Here is a 19158-nt window from a genome sequence, read left to right on the forward strand (position 1 = left end):
TTCGCTGTTACGGTGAAAAGCAGTTAGAAACTGAGTTGTTGGGAGAAATTTTATGAAAACGAAGAACCATTCACTGTTGCTAAACGTTCGTGACCGAGCGAAAGACTGTCTGCTCGCTAGGTCACGTGACGCTTGTCAGACTGCAAGGCAAGGTGAGTTGAAAATCAAAGATGGTGTTAGTTAATGTTTGTAAAGCACATAACTGCTACTTCGTGCTTCGTTATAAAAAGACAGCAAATAATCTAATTTGACAAACAGTATGTAAAATGAGCAGTGCCAAGGATTTTGTAAAAATATGACAGGCAAGTGGACGTTCCAAGAAAAGTTTGAAAACAGAACACACACCCTGTAGAATATCGGGCGCTTTTAAATGTTGTCATGGATATAACATGCTGGATCAGTTTTGTTTTCCTTATCAATGACGCCAAAATAAAAACCGGTGAGGGTAAAAGGAGGAATGAGTTTGCGGAAGGGCATGTGGCATGACGTGCGGAATGGCATAATTATGCGAAATACGAGAGATGCGGAATGACTTAAAGGGACAGTATCACGCTATTTTTAGTAACACATCGAAAATCGGAAAGACGCTATTCGGTTGATAGCAGCCAAGATATAATGACGAAATTCCATTAAAAGACTATCAGAATACAAAGAAACTATCCAAGGATATTTTCGCCGGCAGATGACCAAGATAGAGAGGGCTTCAAATTTGAAAACGTCTGGCGGACGTTTTCAAATTTCGCTGTAGTAACGCACTAAAAATCGCCGGTTGCACTATATTTGGGTTCAACCTTTCGTCTTAGAATCCCTATTAATATTTCTTTAAAGTAGCGATTGAGAAATTAATTAACACAGTGTTCAAAGTTTAAATTTATTGAATTTTGGCCAAAAATCATGATATCTCCCATGATACTGCCCCTTTAAAGAAATAAATTAACTGAAGAGCGCGCCCTGTTGTCGTGCCAATTTTATAAGAGCAGAAGTTTTTTTTCCATGTTGCAGACTCTAACCGAATATTAAACAACTAAACAACAGATCGTAGATTAGAAAATAAAGGCGTTATCGAACTAAACGTGTCCGTCTTTAAGGTTTTTCAGTGCCAGACTTCCCACACTAACTTCAGATTTATTAGCGAAAAAGCCTTAGAACAATAAAGCAGATGACAATTATTGTGTCTATTTATCGACAGGGTGTGTGAAAGGCCGTGAAACTATTTTTATCGCTAATGCATTTTGGTCAAATTATTGTTCAGACTCTTCAGATTTCAATCACTTTAGTCAGTGTCAATTTTCCTGCTCATGATAAATGAATCATCGAGTATACAGGGTAAGAGAATTGATCCTTCACTGAGGGTTTTAAAGAAGATAAAAGAAGACAAATGTTTACTATTTGCGCACGGTAAAAGATCAATCTTTTTTCCTGATAAGACTACACGCTGCCACGTTTTTTTTTTCAACCAAAGTCGCATGGACCACAAGGGGAAAAGTGAAAGTTTACTACTGATTTACTCATGGTTCCTTGAATGCGAAAACTATAAACAGTTTCCATCGATTTCTTCACCGTCACTGCTTCCTATAACCAGCAATCAGACGATCTTATGTTCGATTTGTTGGCTAGATGTTTTATATTCGGCTACAGTCCGCAGCATAAAAAAGCTGCTACTTTTACAAAATTGGCGCGGAAACATGACACGCTCTTCAATTAATTTATTCCCAGCATGAATCGTATTCTCATAATTTTGCAATTCCGCACGTGATGCCACATGCCATCCCGCAAACTCATTCCACCTTGTACCCTCATCGAATAAAAGCAGGAGATTGTATGCTACGGATGCTAAAAAAGTCCCAATCGCTAATTTCAAACTTATAAAATGTGTTCACAACTTGCCGTCGCTAATGTACCTGACTTGGCCATGTTCAGTTTACAAATGGACGTAGTGGAACCGCTCTAGTGACTTGGGGATGACGATGAGTGTGCGTTTTAGGATCAAACAATTGGTCACAGGCAGGTCATCACGACAGTTCTATGAACTGAGCATGGAGATAAGCATGGCAATAAAATGTTGGGCTACTAGAATGACCACCGCAGGATGGAAAGCGATACTTCTAAGCGATACCACGACAGTAACTAAAATAATCGAGATGGAAACATGAAGCAAAGCGCCCTATATAATAAGCCATTTCTGAGTTGCTTTGAACTTCCTTATGAAAGCGATGCAAAGTTTTTGCTATGAAAATGAGCTTTCATTCAAATGCAAACAAAACCAATTTTCATATGAAAAGTTTTGCACTTAGCCTCGCCTTTATAGTGAGGTTCACAGCAACACGGAGATGGCCTATTTCACTCGTATTCCAAAATCAAAATGAAAAAGTTTTGGCATTGTCATAGGTGGATTGCATAATTACAATGTTGATGGACAAAACAAAAGAAAATTTGCTCAAGTAGTTTGCCGCAATGACGGCACATGTAATCAACCTACGGAGATGAAATTCTGCTTGCGAATGCAATACATCCTCGTTCCCAGAGCCTACGAACTTTTGGTCAGCGGTTGGATCGTAGGCCCTGGTAACAGCCGTTACCGGATGTCGTGAATTTCACAACATCCGGTAGCGCACGCTCAGTGTGATAAATTACCATCGCGCTTTCTCAGTATTATTATTGCTCAGTACTGTTCAGTATTAGGAAGTAAAGACAAATGCGCAGAAGCGTAGCATTTTTAACCTTATAGCGCATCAGGTTTTCGACAGCCAATGAAAAAAAAGATATTTTTGGATGGACCCAGAGCCACTCGTTCATTAATTAAAAAAAAAAAACGTTGGGGCTCTGGGGACGAGAATGAATGCAATACGGCCAAAAAAAAAAAATTTTGTTATAACATAGTGCGCGTGCTTCCCTATCTAATTCTTATTGGCGTCATCATGGTACATTGTGGCGTGTTTGTAAAACGAAAATAAAACCAGACGATTACATACAAGCGTTTATTTTTATTTATTTATTTATTTTTTTAATGACACTTATTTTTATTTGCCTTACATGACAGCACATTTACAATACTGAACGCTACTAACATTTCTTACAATGCTCACAATACTAAACACAATAACTATATCTACATCGTTAGCAATACTTACTATACTTACAATACTAAAATAACTTACATCCTGTCCATCAAAAAAAAAAAGGAAAGAAAAATACACTTATTTGAGTCTCGGCAGGAAATAGATTGTAAATAGGTAGAGACTAGACTCAAATGTTTTGACGGGCCGGAAAGCAATTTCAATGTAGGGCTTCGGGTATTAATTCATTACTTACATTGTTTACCCTTTAGTGAATTAATTTGGCTGAACGCCGTTATTACCTTGAATAATTGCTTATGGTATATTTTATGCACTGACAGCAATTTGACTTCAAATAAAATGTTGAACACTAATTGAGAAAACTAAAAGAAATAATGTTTTTAAAGTTTCTAAAACAGCACACAATGTCATGCTACCAAACTAACAATTAATAATTAAGTATGTGCACGCTTGAAATGAAATTGGTTTTACGTTGTCATAATTTTTAAGTGAAATGAACTCAAAGGAACCCCGTGGTTGAATAATAAAGTAAACGATTACCATTTACAAAAGAGCGGAACAGGATAAACAACGCCTGTTTGATAAAACTACCAAGTTAAAGGAAAAAATAGTTATCGCGACAATATTTAATTAAAAAAGAAACACCTGCTTATACAAAGTGTACTGAGTAATTGACTGCTGCCGACTTAACGAGTGGCAGATCCCAGGTACACAATTAAAGAAGCGCGTCTTGTGTGGCTACGGAAATTTTCACACGCAAGACAAACTTATGAGGGGTTGTTCTCATATTGGCTACGTTTGAACACACACAATGCCTTTCAGAGCAAGAGTATTTGATGGTGAGTGTGAACCCAGACAAGATGTTGAGAGGAACACAAATGAATTGAGCGATGTTAACAGAGCGGCGCCGAATGTTGACGATGGGACACCCGAAACATTAGAATCCTTTCTGAGCAACACAACTTTGCATGGCGCCCAATACCTCTTTGCTAGGAGCACCGTGAGGCGCCTTATTTGGAGCTTGGCACTTTTCGTATCACTTGCATTTTGTTCTTATCAAGTATATCAATCTTTGAGTGAGTATTTTCAGAGGCCATTTAACACGAAGATTTCCTCCAAAAGTGCCCATGAAGAATTCGTGATTTTCCCTGCTGTCTCCTTGTGTAATTTCAACCCATCTAACATGAATAAGATCAGAAATTTACTTTCACTTTCGAACCCAGATTTAAGCGAGGAGGAAGTTCAGGAACTTGTTGACGAGTTTTCCAAGATACTAATTCAATCAAATGATGTAATAACTGACGACTTTCAAGAGAGATTTCGCATCTTCTTCAACCGAGACAATTTCGAAGCTATCTTCAAAGCCATCAGCAACCAAATAGAAGAGATGCTTCTTCCCAATGTTTCACCAACGTTTATTTCTTGTTCGTACGCTGGCTTGTTCTGTGGAGCTCAGAACTTCAGCTCGTTCATGAGCACCATTTACGGCCAGTGTTTCACTTTTAATTCTAAAAGGAATGGTAACGCACTCTTGAAAGCTACTATGGCTGGTAAAAGTCACGGTTTAAAACTTCGCCTGAATATACAACGAGACAGTTACATAAAAAACGGTGTAGGTCCACTCGCGGGAATTACAGTTCTGGTCCACGATCAAGAGAATTATCCATTTATGGCTGATTACGGCTTCAGTGTTCAGCCTGGAAGTCACACCTTTTGCTCCATTAAAATGAAAAAGGTATGAATCAATATTTTTTTCTGAATATTATTAACTGTTCTAGTGACTCCCAAAATCCAATACGGTTATTCAAAGGTTTGGGCTTAATGAATAGAGAGCTATTAAACGGTTACCAGAAAACATGACACAATACAACACGGTACAAGACAGCAACTTAATAGCCCCTCTAAAGAAAATGCTCAAGCTTAACCACACTCTGAAAGAGGAAATCATGAAACTATCGGTATATATACTTAAAGCAATTTGAGACCTGAAATAATCATAGATTAGTTAACCTTTTCTCTATCTTTCATCAATTTTCAAAATACGATATCTTCCAGCCTCTCCGAAATTTCAAGCTAATAGCGCTAAAAACGCTGTAGAGCTCGCCTGGTTAAACAGGATGGCGACGAAATCACAGGAACCGGACTAGAGTAGAAACTGCACTCCTTCGTCGAGCACCAGTATTTTCCCAAAACTAAAAGGAAAAGAAAAAAAAACAATAAAGGACCCGACATTTAGTTGATTGTTCCAAATATTGACCTAGAAGGATTGCTGAAGTGGAAGATGATCTTGACCAAAAATATCTTATAACAATGAACAAAGGATAAAAATTATTTCTATCACTTCAAAGTATTGCAACAGTGTTTCTCTCTATTTTTGTATTGAAGCTAACCGTGAGCCTCTTCTCAGACCTTTGAGTTTAAATCCGCTGTTTCCCTTTATATGGTATCTATTTATCATGTCTGTTTTGAGTTTCTTTTAAACTGAACTGTGGGCGTGTGAATAGAACTGAAATTTGCCTCTATTTCATCTTCATCTTCTGGGCTACTTTGTATGTATCCCAAACATATTAATTCTAGATGTTAGGTTTTGGTTAGGGAATATAGCCTACAAATATGTGTGCTGTGTCCGAAGAATTTCTTATAGACAGGTGTTATAGCAAAACCAGGTTGAATATTTAACACACAATACTTCCATGACTTCAAACTCTCAGAGTCAAGTTGTTTGTAACAAAATCCAACATGAGTGTTTTGAGACAATTATACTATTGCCTTTTTCAGATAACCAATTTACCGGAGCCATATGAAACCAACTGCACTGAAAGGAGATTAAGCATGTTTAACGGAGAAGCTTCCTATGCTTACTCTCAGCCCGGCTGTATCATGCAGTGCATGAACGAGGTAGTTATCAACAAATGCGGATGTCGCCTCTTGGAATTTAGAGGTAAGAACTTTAATTAGCCTACACACACAGCCACTTCCACTCCCCCCAAAATTGTATGCGTCAACGAGAAGTTGTGGCTTTTATTCTGATCAACTGATAATGCACGCAACCACCTTTCCATTCAGAGATTTCTTCCCATAGCTGGGATAAAACTAAGACAAGAGAAACAACCGTGATTTACTTTACCTTTTTTCTGTTGAATTACAACTTTTATAAAGAATCTTATCATTGCATGTAAAAGCAATGACTCTCAGACCTCCTTCATTTTCACTAATGACTCTCAGACCTCCTTCATTTTCACTAAGCCTTAAATTCACTAAAATAATTCCTTCTGTTATACTTAATTTCGTCTGATAGTTTATGTTCGAAAACAGTCGCGATCCAAAGTTCAATTTTTAGGTAATGAACAACGACCAAAAAACTGAAGCATACCAACATTTAAATGCCCAACCTTCTCCCATGAACCGACAACGACGCAAGACCATCATTTTTTTAGTCTTTCTGTAATAGAATGCTTGAAGGCCTGACATTTAGAGAGGGTCTGAAATAATGAATTTTTCAGGTTCTAAATCACGATAAAGGAATTCAGAAGGTCGCGCTCTGCCGTTTCAAAAGCACAAACCTCACACCTTACTTTAGTTTTTACATATAGTGACTAGAATATTATTAAAGTCAATAATTCTTACACTTTAATTTTGTTCTATTGACTGACTGATCCCATGACTTATATAGGTATATGAACTTCAGAGTTTGCCGAGAAAGCAACAGATATTTTTTTTATCCGAAGTTTAATGTCTGAACGTGATTTGAAGTTAAATAGAGTGTCAGTGAAGCCATAGATTGTTTTAGTTATCACATTATTATTCTACTTTAATTTTTAAAATGGATCTGTAACCAGGTGAATTCATAATTACAAATAATAAGTTAGTGTGGTTAAAAATATAAAATATATTATATTAAGTTGTTAAATACTCCAACCTTTTTGGCTAAAACTTCAACCTTCATAAAGGGAAGTGATAAGAATTTTTAGGAAGAGCACGATGTATAATTATAAAGAAAAATGCAAATTTTTAGCTTAGTAAGTCTTGTCCTTAAGCACTAGATTACTTTAGAGTCATTGGAGATTAATATTTGCAAGAATCCGCACAATTATTTGCCGCATGATTATTTGAATTTCTAGCTCTAAAAATTTTCCTTTTTCTTTATATACATTGTGCTCTCTGTAAACATTTTTTAACGTCTCATTCGTACCAATTTTCTCCTTTTTAGCTAAAGCTCAGGTTTGTACTCCAAACGATACACTGCTTTGTGCGCTACCTATTCTCAGTAAGTGCAGCTTTTAGCTTTTTATGCTCATCTCAGATAATATACATGTAAGACTTTCAGCATGCTCATTGGATGAGAACACGTCAATTAATCCCAAACAGTGCTGAACGTTGAAATGGAGTGCAAAAATTTGAAATTCAGTGCAGAAAGTTGAAATTAAAATGATTGACAGGAAAGTCGCGAGAGCGCAACAAAACAAAATGGCGGACAGGTTTTAATTCAGAGTTTGAAGGAGAATGCTAAGAACAAAAACACCCAACAAAGCATAAATAATTGGCTCAAAGTCTGGAAGTCTTGAAAAGTACGAACCGGAGTTTCTGAACAAAATTCTGGAGGCGTTTTACGTAACATTTGGTAAGAAAGATGGGGAAGATTACGAGCCTGATAGCGTTCGTGTAATGGTCACTGCAATCGACCGATATCTAACAGAGAAAGATAGCAAACACTCAATTATTCGCGACAGAGAATTTAAAAGCTCGAAGAATGTTCTTGAAGGAAAATCCCGCCTACTGCGGCAACAAGGCAAAAACAAGCCGAAATAGGCGAGAAGTCTGGCAACGACTGAGGAAAATGAGCTGTGGGAAAAAAAGCTTGTTCATGTTTAGAAAAGCTACAATTTTTGAAAATGGTGATCGATTTCGCCTCAATTAGAACTTGACAACAAACATCAACAAGTTCCCTTTTTTAAATAAACGAATTTTTACGTCTTTTCACACATCTTTTCTTCTTAATAAATGCTTCCAGAACTTGATCTCTGTCAATAGAGAGGAAACGTTTGGTCTGTAAGTTTCCACAAGTGCTTTCCACAAGTGTTTCCACAAGTGCTAGCAATCAAGGCTGTCATTTTTCAACCAATAACGTTAATGTAGGTGGGACCAGTGAGCCATGACACGAAATAAACACAGATTTTTGCATGTATATTATTAACAAGTAATCACATGATTTGTCTCGTGCAATTTAGGATAAATCAGCACTCGTAAATTTTTCAAAGACTACAAATTGCAATTTGGTAAGCCTTTGAAAATTTACACGTGCTGATTTATCCAAAATTGCACTCGAAATCATGTGATTACCTATACAAATCATCAAATACAAATAAGTAGTAAGCCCAATTTTGAAGCCCCTCCCCCACCAAAAACCTCGACAAAATCGCAGTAAATAAACCCAATCACCACAAAAAACAAAAAAAAAAAAACAAAAACAAAACAAAACAAAAAAACCCCCCAAAAAACCAAAAAACAAACAAAAAAAAAGTAATTCCATTTACTTTTATGGGTGAATGGTGTAAAAGTGAAACATGGCGCGGATAAGAGTCTTAAAAGAAACTTGAATTGCGTTTGAAATGAGTTTCAATTATCTTCACCCCCTTTGCAGAGTTATTAAGTTTATCCAAAGAAGGGCGCAGATGCAAAGAAGATTGTCCCAAGGCATGCCATCATGTGGAGTACCAGACAGCTTTGTCATATGCAAAGCTCCAAAGAGATGTATTTGTGGAACATTTCTTATCATTCCTGAATACAACTCTGGAGTCATCAGCTTCTCTGTCATTGTACAATGAATATCAACCATTTTTTAATATGACCAAACCAGAGAGGCATGAGTACATAGAGTAAGTACATATTGTAAATTGCTTGGAGGAGGCCGAGCTTTATCTGTCCTCTTGTGTTAGTCCCTATAATCCATATTCTTATTATTTATCGCTACGGTTTTTGTTCTCTTTATTCTAAAATTTGAGGGCGGTAGATTTATTAGCCGAGCTTTGCGCCGGACATAAAAAGGGTGCTTGCAACAACTCAGTGATCATTAAGTACGTTTTCAATATTTTGCTGGCAAAACATCTTGCTTATAGTGGTTTTGAAGTAGAATTCCATGTAATGGATCAGTCAATTCCAGCAATGCTCATCTCCCCGACATTAGTGGGAAATTTTTCCACTTTGTCTGTCCCGGTGGTGAGACATAAGTCTACCCCCACAGCACTGCCGATTTCTTTCAATGACAAGTTTATTTATCGGCAAAGACGACGAATTGATAATTAATTCTGTCTAACGAGTACAAAAATGAGATGGTAGATCCAGAGAACGAAAGGTCACTAGAGTAATACTGAGAAATTACTTATCTTTGATTTAGCTTGACCTAAATTAGCTTTGATTTGAAAGAAGGTAAGGCTAGTGGCCACATTCATGAATCCCTCCTAGGTATTGTTCCTTAGCAGAAGTCTATCGTTAAGAAACAATATTTATGATACATCTTAGGAGGGCCTCGTGAATCTGACCCCAGGTCTTCTTAACACGAATCCCTCCTAAGTTAAGATGTATCCTAAGTACTGTTTCTTAACAATAGCCTATTGTCATTATAACAACAGATTATTGCTTAGAAACATTAATAAGGATACATCTTAACCGGGAGGGCTTCGTGAAACTAGTCCCTGATTGAGAAATCAGATAATTCAATTTGCAGTGTAAATGGGATTGCTGGGATGGAACCATTTAATTTCCTAGCGAGCATTGCCCTGGAGAGGAAAGGAAATTCATACGATGTATATAAAAAAAAATATTTCTCGACATCTGTGTTGCGTTCTGTTGGTTACAAATTGTTGAGTCCCTCACAATTGAGAGAGCTTATGTTGAGAGCTCGAGAAGGCTCAAGTTTGTGGTATACATTATTTAAACCATTATTTAAACATCTCTCTGTATATTCGAAGTTGATTCAGTGGTAATGTTAAATTTCCTTGGGTGGTTCTGCCACTATGTCTTTAAGTTGAAAACAGGAATGCTCTTTGTTCGCCATAATCATTGGGATTTTATGGAGGCCTATTGTGCGGTCATTAATTATGTTTTTGCATATTCTTTTTTTCTTCACTTAGCGAGAATGTTGTTTCTCTCGACATTTATTTTAATGATTTGCACTATGATGAAATTGAACAAATTCCAAGCTTCGAGTTATGGAGTTTATTTGGTAAGTGCTGTATTAGAAATCCAAAACTTTTAAAATCGTGCTAGTCCAGTTTAGATCCGTAAGGAACTTGTATAATTGTACCGTACAGGCCGGGCCTTACACTTTCCCTGAAATCCAGCAAGGTATTGACAACGAATAGGTGTGTGTAAGAGCAGTATCAGCTGGCAGTATAGATCGTACCCTGCATCTGGTTCTTAAGCACGTAAAAGACTCAAATGGATAAGTGTCCTGATGGAGCCTACAGTAAACCTAACACAAACAGACAGGCAACATGTAGAGCCCAATTCAACAGTCTCTCTTCGGTCGTCACTCCGCTGTCATTGCCCTACTGTGTCAGAGAATTCCCAGACATAATTGGCTTCATTAGTCACATCCACGCTCATGTTACTGACGAATATTGTCGTCTCTATTCATGAAATGGGACGAACTCCACATAGTGTGAAAAAGGGCTATCTATTGAAATTTGCATCGTTTATGTTTTGAAATGGGTGCTGTACAATGTGCTTCACATCGCACCAGTATGATGTGATTACTTTTTTACTGGTCACTTTTTGGCTCGCTTATATATTTATGTAACTTATTTATTCTGCATTTTTTGTAGCGATCCTTGGCGGAAATTTTGGTCTTTTTGTGGGCATGAGCTATCTGACTGTATGCGAATTCCTGGACTATGGTGTCAGAAAAGTATACCACAAGATGTTTTCTAGCAAGAAGAACAAAAAATAAGGAAACTTATTTTCATAAGGAAACTTATTTTCAATTTCTTCAGGGATAAAGTCATCCTGTTGAAGGAATAAATATTATGACTATGACATTATTATCGTTGGACCCAATTTACCATATAATGACGTCACCTTACTTGATGGAGTGTTGTGTTTTGGTTACAAATTAGTTCAAAGGACCTTTGTTCGCTTAATATTGAAGATGTTTTCGACTTTTTTTTCGAAAGACTGAGTCTTTCGAAAGTTCTTGCGAAGAAGAACAAACAAAGAAGTAGGTCGTTGTGGGTCGAATCAAACCTGAAAAGGCTAGACTAAATGACGAACACTTGCCGCATCTCATTTTTGTCAACTATTGAGTTAAATTTTGTTAATACAGTGTTCAAAGGGGTCTTTGATTCTTATCATCTATTGGCAGTAACGGTAATAATTGCCATCTAATAATCAACATTGATTTGCAACTTTACTGCAACTGGTCAGATTTATTTTCGCTTTTCTTTGACCAAGCTACTTAACTTCAACTTCTAAATTATAAAAATAATGCATTTTTAATGTTCATGCTGTTGGAGAAGCAAATCACATATATTAGGTTATGCACCAACTAGAGCAGGGCTTAGGAGGGAAAGTACATGCATTGTATTTTTAAGACATCTGACTTTGCTTTTTAGTGACTGGAAATAGGAGTAAACACTTGAGTGACAAAAGAGGATTTCACATTTATATGCAGTTGTGTTTATTGTACCAATTTGAAACCTGGCAAGTATCAACCAGAAAGTTTATTAATGCTAAGTTGTTAATGTATAAAGTTGGAGTGGTGGTGAACATAAGGAAGATATAGTCATTTGACTTTGTATTGGAAATAACGTAATTCAAAATTTGCTTTCTAGTGCCGAAAATGGGTTAAATAATAAGGCCACACGTCACTCTGGATGAACTTTTCCTGTGGTTATTCAGTAGATACTAAATCCATACTGGTTATATGCGGAACAGTCAAAGGTGTAAGGGTGTGGGTAGGAAATTAGTTCAATGCCCCACATCTGCTTGGCGTCTCGTTCCATACTAATACAGGCTCAATACTAATAGGCACATGAAGTGTTTAAAAATTATACTGAGTAACCACGATTTTTTTTATTTGTTAAAAAAAAAAAAAAATAAATAAATAAATAAATAAATAAATAAATAAATAAATAAATAAATAAATAAATAAATATAAATATTTGAGTGTAAATTACCATAATAATAAAAAACAACTTAAAAAGCACAACAGTTCAGTGCAAAAGTTGAGGTCTTCTTACAGCTAAGGAAGAACGAAAGTATTCACAAAATTACCATTTTTGCTTTCCAATTCATAGAGTGGCTCTGGTCACCAACTGTTTCCACTCAAATTGATCGGGAGTAGCCCTTGTCAGTTAAATACAGAGGCAATACAAATGGATCGGATACCATTTAGTCACTCAATTTTCATATTGAAATCCGTATGATAATTAAAAAAGTAGGACCTACTAAATAATTGTTCCATTTACTCTTATTACTTTAATCTGTGAACTGGTGTAAAATACTTTAAATCTGTTACTACGTTAAGTTTTTGCATGTCTGTATTTGTAAGTTCTTGTTACTTTTCCTAGTGTTCATGTATTCGTCTTGTCGCGCCTCGGTTAGCTTTGTGACTATTTGCCGGACAAGCCGTTCATTCTGTTATTTTTCAAATAAATTGTTGTTGTTGTTGTTGTTGTAATACCTTTTTAACAAAACCACAAACTTCATTTCAAACAAGTAACTGATGACACCATTGACAGATAGCTAAAGGTATTCCATACTGCTTACTAACGCCACCCATCTTGTCGGAAAGTCAGCATTACTGATTTGCCAAAACAATTTTATGACTGATTTTTAAACTGATTTCAAAAAAAGTACCATAAGTGAAGAGATTTGCCTTTGATACTATCCCAATAAAATGATCACGCATATGGTAGGGTGATGTCAAAGAAAAATTGTACACGACCGCATAAAGTTGAAACATAAATTTCCAGGAAATATTCTGCTGGAGTAAAACTACTAAAATCTTAAAAATCTGTAAATTAGCGACAAAAGGCAGCGTATAGGGTACAAACAATCCACAAAAAGGATTGAGCAATAATCACAAGATTATCTGGTCACTTCAATAACAATAGATAGTTCACTGGGTAATATTCACGAGTTGGTCGAAAAACTACTTAGTCTCGATTTCATTTGGGAGTACAAGAAGTGGCATGTTCCTCGTGTTTGTCCCATTTGCCTCCAGTCCTTTCCAAAACAAACCACTCGGAAATATCACGTTCGATACCACAACAAGTCCACACAAATGAATAATGGGGTCCCAAGGCTTTTTGGGAAAATTTTCTGCCTTGGAAGAAACTTGCTCATGCATCAGTGATTCAAAGCGAGTAGAATGGTCAGTTGAAAGCTCCTTAATTTGGTTGTAACCTTTTCTTTCCTAGAAATATTTAGAGCGGTATTAAAGGGGAAGTATCATGGAGTTTTTTTTATATCTTTCGTTAAAAATGACGAAATAAGGCCTTCAATCACCTGCCAAATAATTCTAGAACGACGAGAAGAACGAAATCAACTCAATTCTTGAAAGAAACAACTCTTGATCTGTTCTAGCGCATTTTGGAAACAAAAATGCGAGAACTTGAAAAAAATTAGCCTAATATTTTTCAAGTTTCAATCCAAACCGGCCTACTCTGTCTCTGGCCAGAGGCACTAATCGACATTTTTATTGCACTGGGGTGATAAGTTTTGAACAGACTTGACAATTATTTCGTTGTTTCTGCTGACAGTCAAACATTTTTGGGTTTTGAAATGACAGCAAATTGTCGTGATACTTCCCCTTTAAGGATGAGAGTAGCGCCCTTTTCAAGAAGTTTCGTATATGTGCGTTTTAAATTAGATCCAAAGATGAAAGCATCATCTGGATTCGAAAAATGGCGGTCTCCCCAGAATCTTGTCTCAAGGTTGTGAACTTGTATCTTAGCAGTTGCTGTTTGGCGATAGGTAGTTTCAAAGCGTGTCCAGAACTTATTGAGCAGGTACTTCTTCTCCTTAGCACTCAGACCAGGACCACGTGGAAACCAATTCGATGCCATACTTTCTATGTCGCCGATTTATCTTTCAATGGGCCAGTCAACTGGTAAAGTATATATCGAGTTTTACACTTCTTGAATACTCGTGAAGCGTTCGGTCAATGCTAGCCATTGGTTGGCATAGATAAACCCACGAGTTCCGCCACCTTATATCGCATTGTTATATAGATGGAATGCCGCATGTGAATATTTAACAATTATTCGCCGAAGTGGAGGTGAATAGTGGTGGATATTAAGGACTTTGAGACTATGTTTACACGGGACCGGTTCCAAATGGTTCCGATCTAAAAATCATGACGGATAGGCCTTTTGTTGACACGGGACCTACTCACCGTACCTTCAATCCGTTCCCGGTCAGGGGGCCGTTTCTCGAAAGTTCCGGTAACTTACCAGGCGCGATAAGTGTCTTTGGTGATAAATGTTTCTTAACGGAAGTCAATTTTTGTTAGCTTTGAAGACTAAATTTTAAAATCTTACACTTCTATGAAAACATTGGCCAAGTACCATGTCTGTAATCACTGTGTAAGCGGCGAAAAAACAATACAAATATACTTATAGGGGCCCGTTAAGTTACCGGGACTTTCGAGAAACGGGCCCCATGTCCGATAACTGGAACTCCAAAAAAGCAGGTCCAGGTTTGGAACCGTTTCGGTCCCAAATGGATGTGTCACCGTGTAAAAACCTGGACCGGTTCCTTTTGGTTCTAGTAGCGCAATTAAGCTTGGGTACTAGTTGAATTTATCGTACTTCGATCTAGAAGAACATTAGCAGGCAAATAGTTGTTTGTTTTACGGTCGGTATACTTCTTGGTTTAACTGCCTTAAGGCACCTGACCGTCCTCTAAATGGCTGTTTATACAATTGCCCATCGGAAGGAATCGCGGAAGGATATGTTCCTTTTAGCAGTTTCCCAATCTTTTCCGTTTAAATCGGCCTGGTAGGCTTTGTAATCTATTGTTATTAAATAACTTTTCAAGGAAGGGATAATTCATCATCCGTCGATTTAGCCTTCTTCGGCGCCATTTTGAATACTTCGACGTGTGCTCTGCGCATGCTTAACTGGTAGAAACAGCTGCTTTTCCTATTTCGATTCAATATCGAACCATAACAGACCGGTCCCGTGTGGCCAGACGTTGATAAGCGGAACGGTGCCGTGTGAACAGAAATGGTCCGTTCCAGGATAGGGCCGGCGTCATTTGGGACTGGTCCTGTGTGAACATTGCCTAAGACAGGACGACTACGGACTACGGCTACGGTTTGACTTGGAGTCAGACTGCGCATGATCATTAGCATGCGAGTTTCCCGCGTTGTACGTAGTCCTTCTGCTACGGGGAGTAGTCGTTGTGTTTCACGTAGTGGCGATTACGTAAGTATTTTCTTGCTGTTTCTTGCTAGTTTTTTTTTCCCATGTTACAATGTTAGGTGAAAGAAAGCGAAGCCTTCTTCTTTTGAGTTAAAGTAGTGGAACAGATGTGTTTTTGTTCATTTATCGCCGCGAATTAACTGACACAATGTGACGACCATGTAAACAGAGAACACTAAGCTGTCATAAGCTAACTGTCATTTCTTGTTTTTCCTTTTTTAACTCAGAATTCTTAATGTCTAAGAAAGGAGATACTACCACGTAAGTTATGTTTAGAGGTGAAATTCACACTTTTAAACTCGATATTGCTACCATAAGCGTAGTGGAAATCTTATTGTCAAAATGCACTTCGATTTTCGTGCCCTTTCAGCATGCTCGCACCAGTCCACAATTTGTATGGCCTGGCGCGTTCCACCGTAGTCAATAGTCCGTAGTCGGCCTATCTTAAGTTATTATTTACCGAGGCGCGAAGCGGCGAGGTAAATATCCACCACTTTCACCGACATTGAGGTAAATAATTGTTTTAGCATATACCACACAAGCTTAATAACGAGCGGGCCAAAAAATTCCTTTATTTTTGACAGTATACCGACAAATAGTGGGAGATTTTAAAATCTCGCGCGCCGCATGGTAAGCTATTTCTTGTAATAGAAAGTTCGTTCTCGCTTTCGTGCGAACAATGAAATCTTATTGAGGCACTTCTTTAGTTGCTAAGGTGTCATTTCTTCAATTGTTGTGTGAAATTCGTCTTGGTTTTGCAACCATGCTGCAAAACATTAGATGTTTCATTGTCTAAATTGTAATTATAGTGCTCGGCAGTTTTCTTAAACAAAGCATTGTAATATGGTTTTTTTGAGGAATATTAATTTACCCAAATTGTGCAGGTTTTACAAACATTTTGCTGTTACGGTGAAAAGCTGTTAGGAACTGAGTTGTTGCGAGAAGTTTTAGGAAAACGAAGAACCATTTACTGTTAACAGCGAAGCTGTTATTTGTTAAACATTCCGCGTGACCCAGCGAAGGACTGTCTGTTTGCTAGGTCACGTGACGCTTGTCTGAATGTAAATCAAGGTGAGATCAAAATCAAAGGTGGTGTCAGTTAATGTTTGTAAAGCACATAACTGCTACTTCGTGCTTCAAAACCGTTATAAAAAGACAGCAACTGATCTAATTTGACAAATAATATGTAAAATGAACAGTGCCAAGGATTTTGTAAATATATGACAGGCAAGTGGACGTTCCGAGAAACTCGAAAGACGCAACTTAAACGATCGAGTTTGAAAACAGAACACACGCCCTATAGAATATCGCTGCCACATAAAAATTGCTCTTGTAGACGGGGTGTTAAAGAATAAATTAACTGAGTGCGCCCTGTTGTCGTGTCAATTTTATAAGAGCAGAAGTTTTTTTTCAAGTTGCAGGCTCTAACCGAATATTAAACAACTAAACTTCCAATACACTCGACCTGAGTCGGGTTGTCTTCACTCGCAGGCGGATTGAGTCCGATCGCGACCGGAACCGGAAATGGGTGCAAGGCGCTTGATCATTGGTACGGAAGTAAGGGGTTAACAGGAGCGAGGGGGGTTGAAAAGTTGGCAAACAGACTCGATCGGATCCGATGGAGGCAGTTCGTCCTGGCAAGAGTCAATGGGACTCCCCGGAAGTCAGTTCGCGCGAGACATAGAAAATATCTCTGAGCTATGAGGCCAAACAAGCGCGCTACACATGAAATACAGCTGTTTCGACAATGGTTGTCAAAATAAACCGTAAAAGCGTACGCGACAATGCCAAAAGGTAGTTTGAGAAATACCCAATAAATTTCAATCAAAGCTCAGAATCCATGATACCTCGATCGTACAGCGAAGACCTGAATGGCGGGCAATATAGATTATTGGGTATTTCTCAGACTACCTTTCGGCATTGTCGCCTACGCTTTTACGCTTTGTTGGACAACCATTGTCTAAACAGCTGTATACGTCGTTCTTAAAGCCATGAGGCGAAACAAGCGCGCTATACATGTAACATTAGTCGTTCTTTAAGCCATGAGGCGCGAAACAAGCGCGTTTCACATGTAACATTAATCGTTCTTTAAGCCATGAGGCGCGAAACAAGCGCGCTACACATGTAACATTAGTCGTTTTTCAAGCCATGAGGCGCGAAACAAGCGCGCTACACATGTAACATTAATCGTTCTTTAAGCCATGAGGCGAGATTATTGGGTATTTCTCAGACTACCTTTCGGCATTGCCGCCTACGCTTTTACGCTTTGTTGGACAACCATTGTCTAAACAGCTGTATACGTCGTTCTTAAAGCCATGAGGCGAAACAAGCGCGCTACACATGTAACATTAGTCGTTCTTTAAGCCATGAGGCGCGAAACAAGCGCGCTACACATGTAACATTAATCGTTCTTTAAGCCATGAGGCGCGAAACAAGCGCGCTAGACATGTAACATTAGTCGTTCTTTAAGCCATGAGGCGCGAAACAAGCGCGCTACACATGTAACATCAGTCGTTCTTTAAGAGGCGAAACACCACGCATCTCGCTCATGCCGAGTGCGACCAATTTTCCTTCGTTTTATCGCTTGACAAATTCAAATCAAGTTGTCACAAAAAATTTCACAAATGGCTCTCTTCTCGTTTGATCAGTTGCAATATCATCAATTATCACGCTAGATTAGCGTCACATCTTTATCGGTTTTAAGAATAGACGGCACTTTTATCAGAATATAACTTTGCCCAAGAGAAAATGAAAACAAAAGAATATCATGTCCTTGTTATCCATAAATGCCCGAAACGCACATTATACTTCTAGTGCCATTGTTTATACCCGCCGGCAAATCTAGCAGTTAGTTGCTTTTTAATTCATTCCTTTCCAAAGTTCGCGGAACACGCACCAGCCATGCCTACAAATCAACTCACACGATTAGACAAGAACGTGAGGGACTGCATAAAGTCCATAAAACACGATCTAGACTGGACTTTACTGCCGAAAAATATAAAAGAAGTAAGTATTCTCTTTAACGCCCCTTAATGGTCATAGTTTCCTTGCCAGCGTAGTACTGATTTTGCGAATGGAAAATTCTGCAACATTTTCCTCTTAAGAAGGGTTTGTAGCCTGCTGTAAAAAATAAGCTTACTTTCATCCAAACAATTCTCTATCGGAAGTTGTCCAGTTCCCATAATTAAATGAACATAACAGATTTAAAAACCTTAAAATGAAAAGGAACAGGTGTCAGTCAGTATATCTGAAGTTTTCAAAGAACAATTGTGGTTACGGCTATCATGACAACTTTGTATTTTAACTTAAATGTTCCTGTTATCAAATTAAACTTACTCTTTTAACAACACGTACCATGTCGTTCTTATTCATATTGACCATGATACAAGGAAACAAATGACAAACCCAAACAATAACATCAGCAGTTGCTATAAATTAAAGAGATCCTAATTTCACAGCAAATATTACTGACAAACACAAAACAAACTCGCACATTCAGCAAAAAAAAAAAAAAAAAAAAAAAAAAAAAAAGCAGGAAATCAAAACCTCAATGAAATTTTAATGGTCAAGTACTCTGGAGGTCAAAGTCAGCCTTAAAAACAAAACCATTTTTTTAATTTCTTACACCATGAGTGACAACACTGTAGGAACAGGCC

General features: G+C 37.8%; 1 protein-coding gene across 1 annotated transcript; it reads left to right on the plus strand.

Annotated features, from left to right (window-relative positions):
- The first annotated feature begins 3787 nt into the window (after positions 1 to 3787).
- Positions 3788 to 11025, plus strand: LOC146486464 (acid-sensing ion channel 1C-like). The gene is made up of 6 exons (XM_085100889.1): positions 3788 to 4812; positions 5856 to 6018; positions 7288 to 7344; positions 8719 to 8953; positions 10208 to 10299; positions 10901 to 11025. Exons 1-6 carry the CDS (start codon positions 3889 to 3891, stop codon positions 11023 to 11025), a joined length of 1596 nt encoding a protein of 531 aa, XP_084957015.1. The 5' UTR covers positions 3788 to 3888.
- The last annotated feature ends 8133 nt before the right edge of the window (positions 11026 to 19158 follow it).

Source organism: Pavona decussata, unplaced genomic scaffold (assembly GCF_977016875.1).
Source record: "Pavona decussata unplaced genomic scaffold, jaPavDecu1.1 SCAFFOLD_21, whole genome shotgun sequence".
NCBI classification, from domain to species: Eukaryota; Metazoa; Cnidaria; class Anthozoa; order Scleractinia; family Agariciidae; genus Pavona; species Pavona decussata.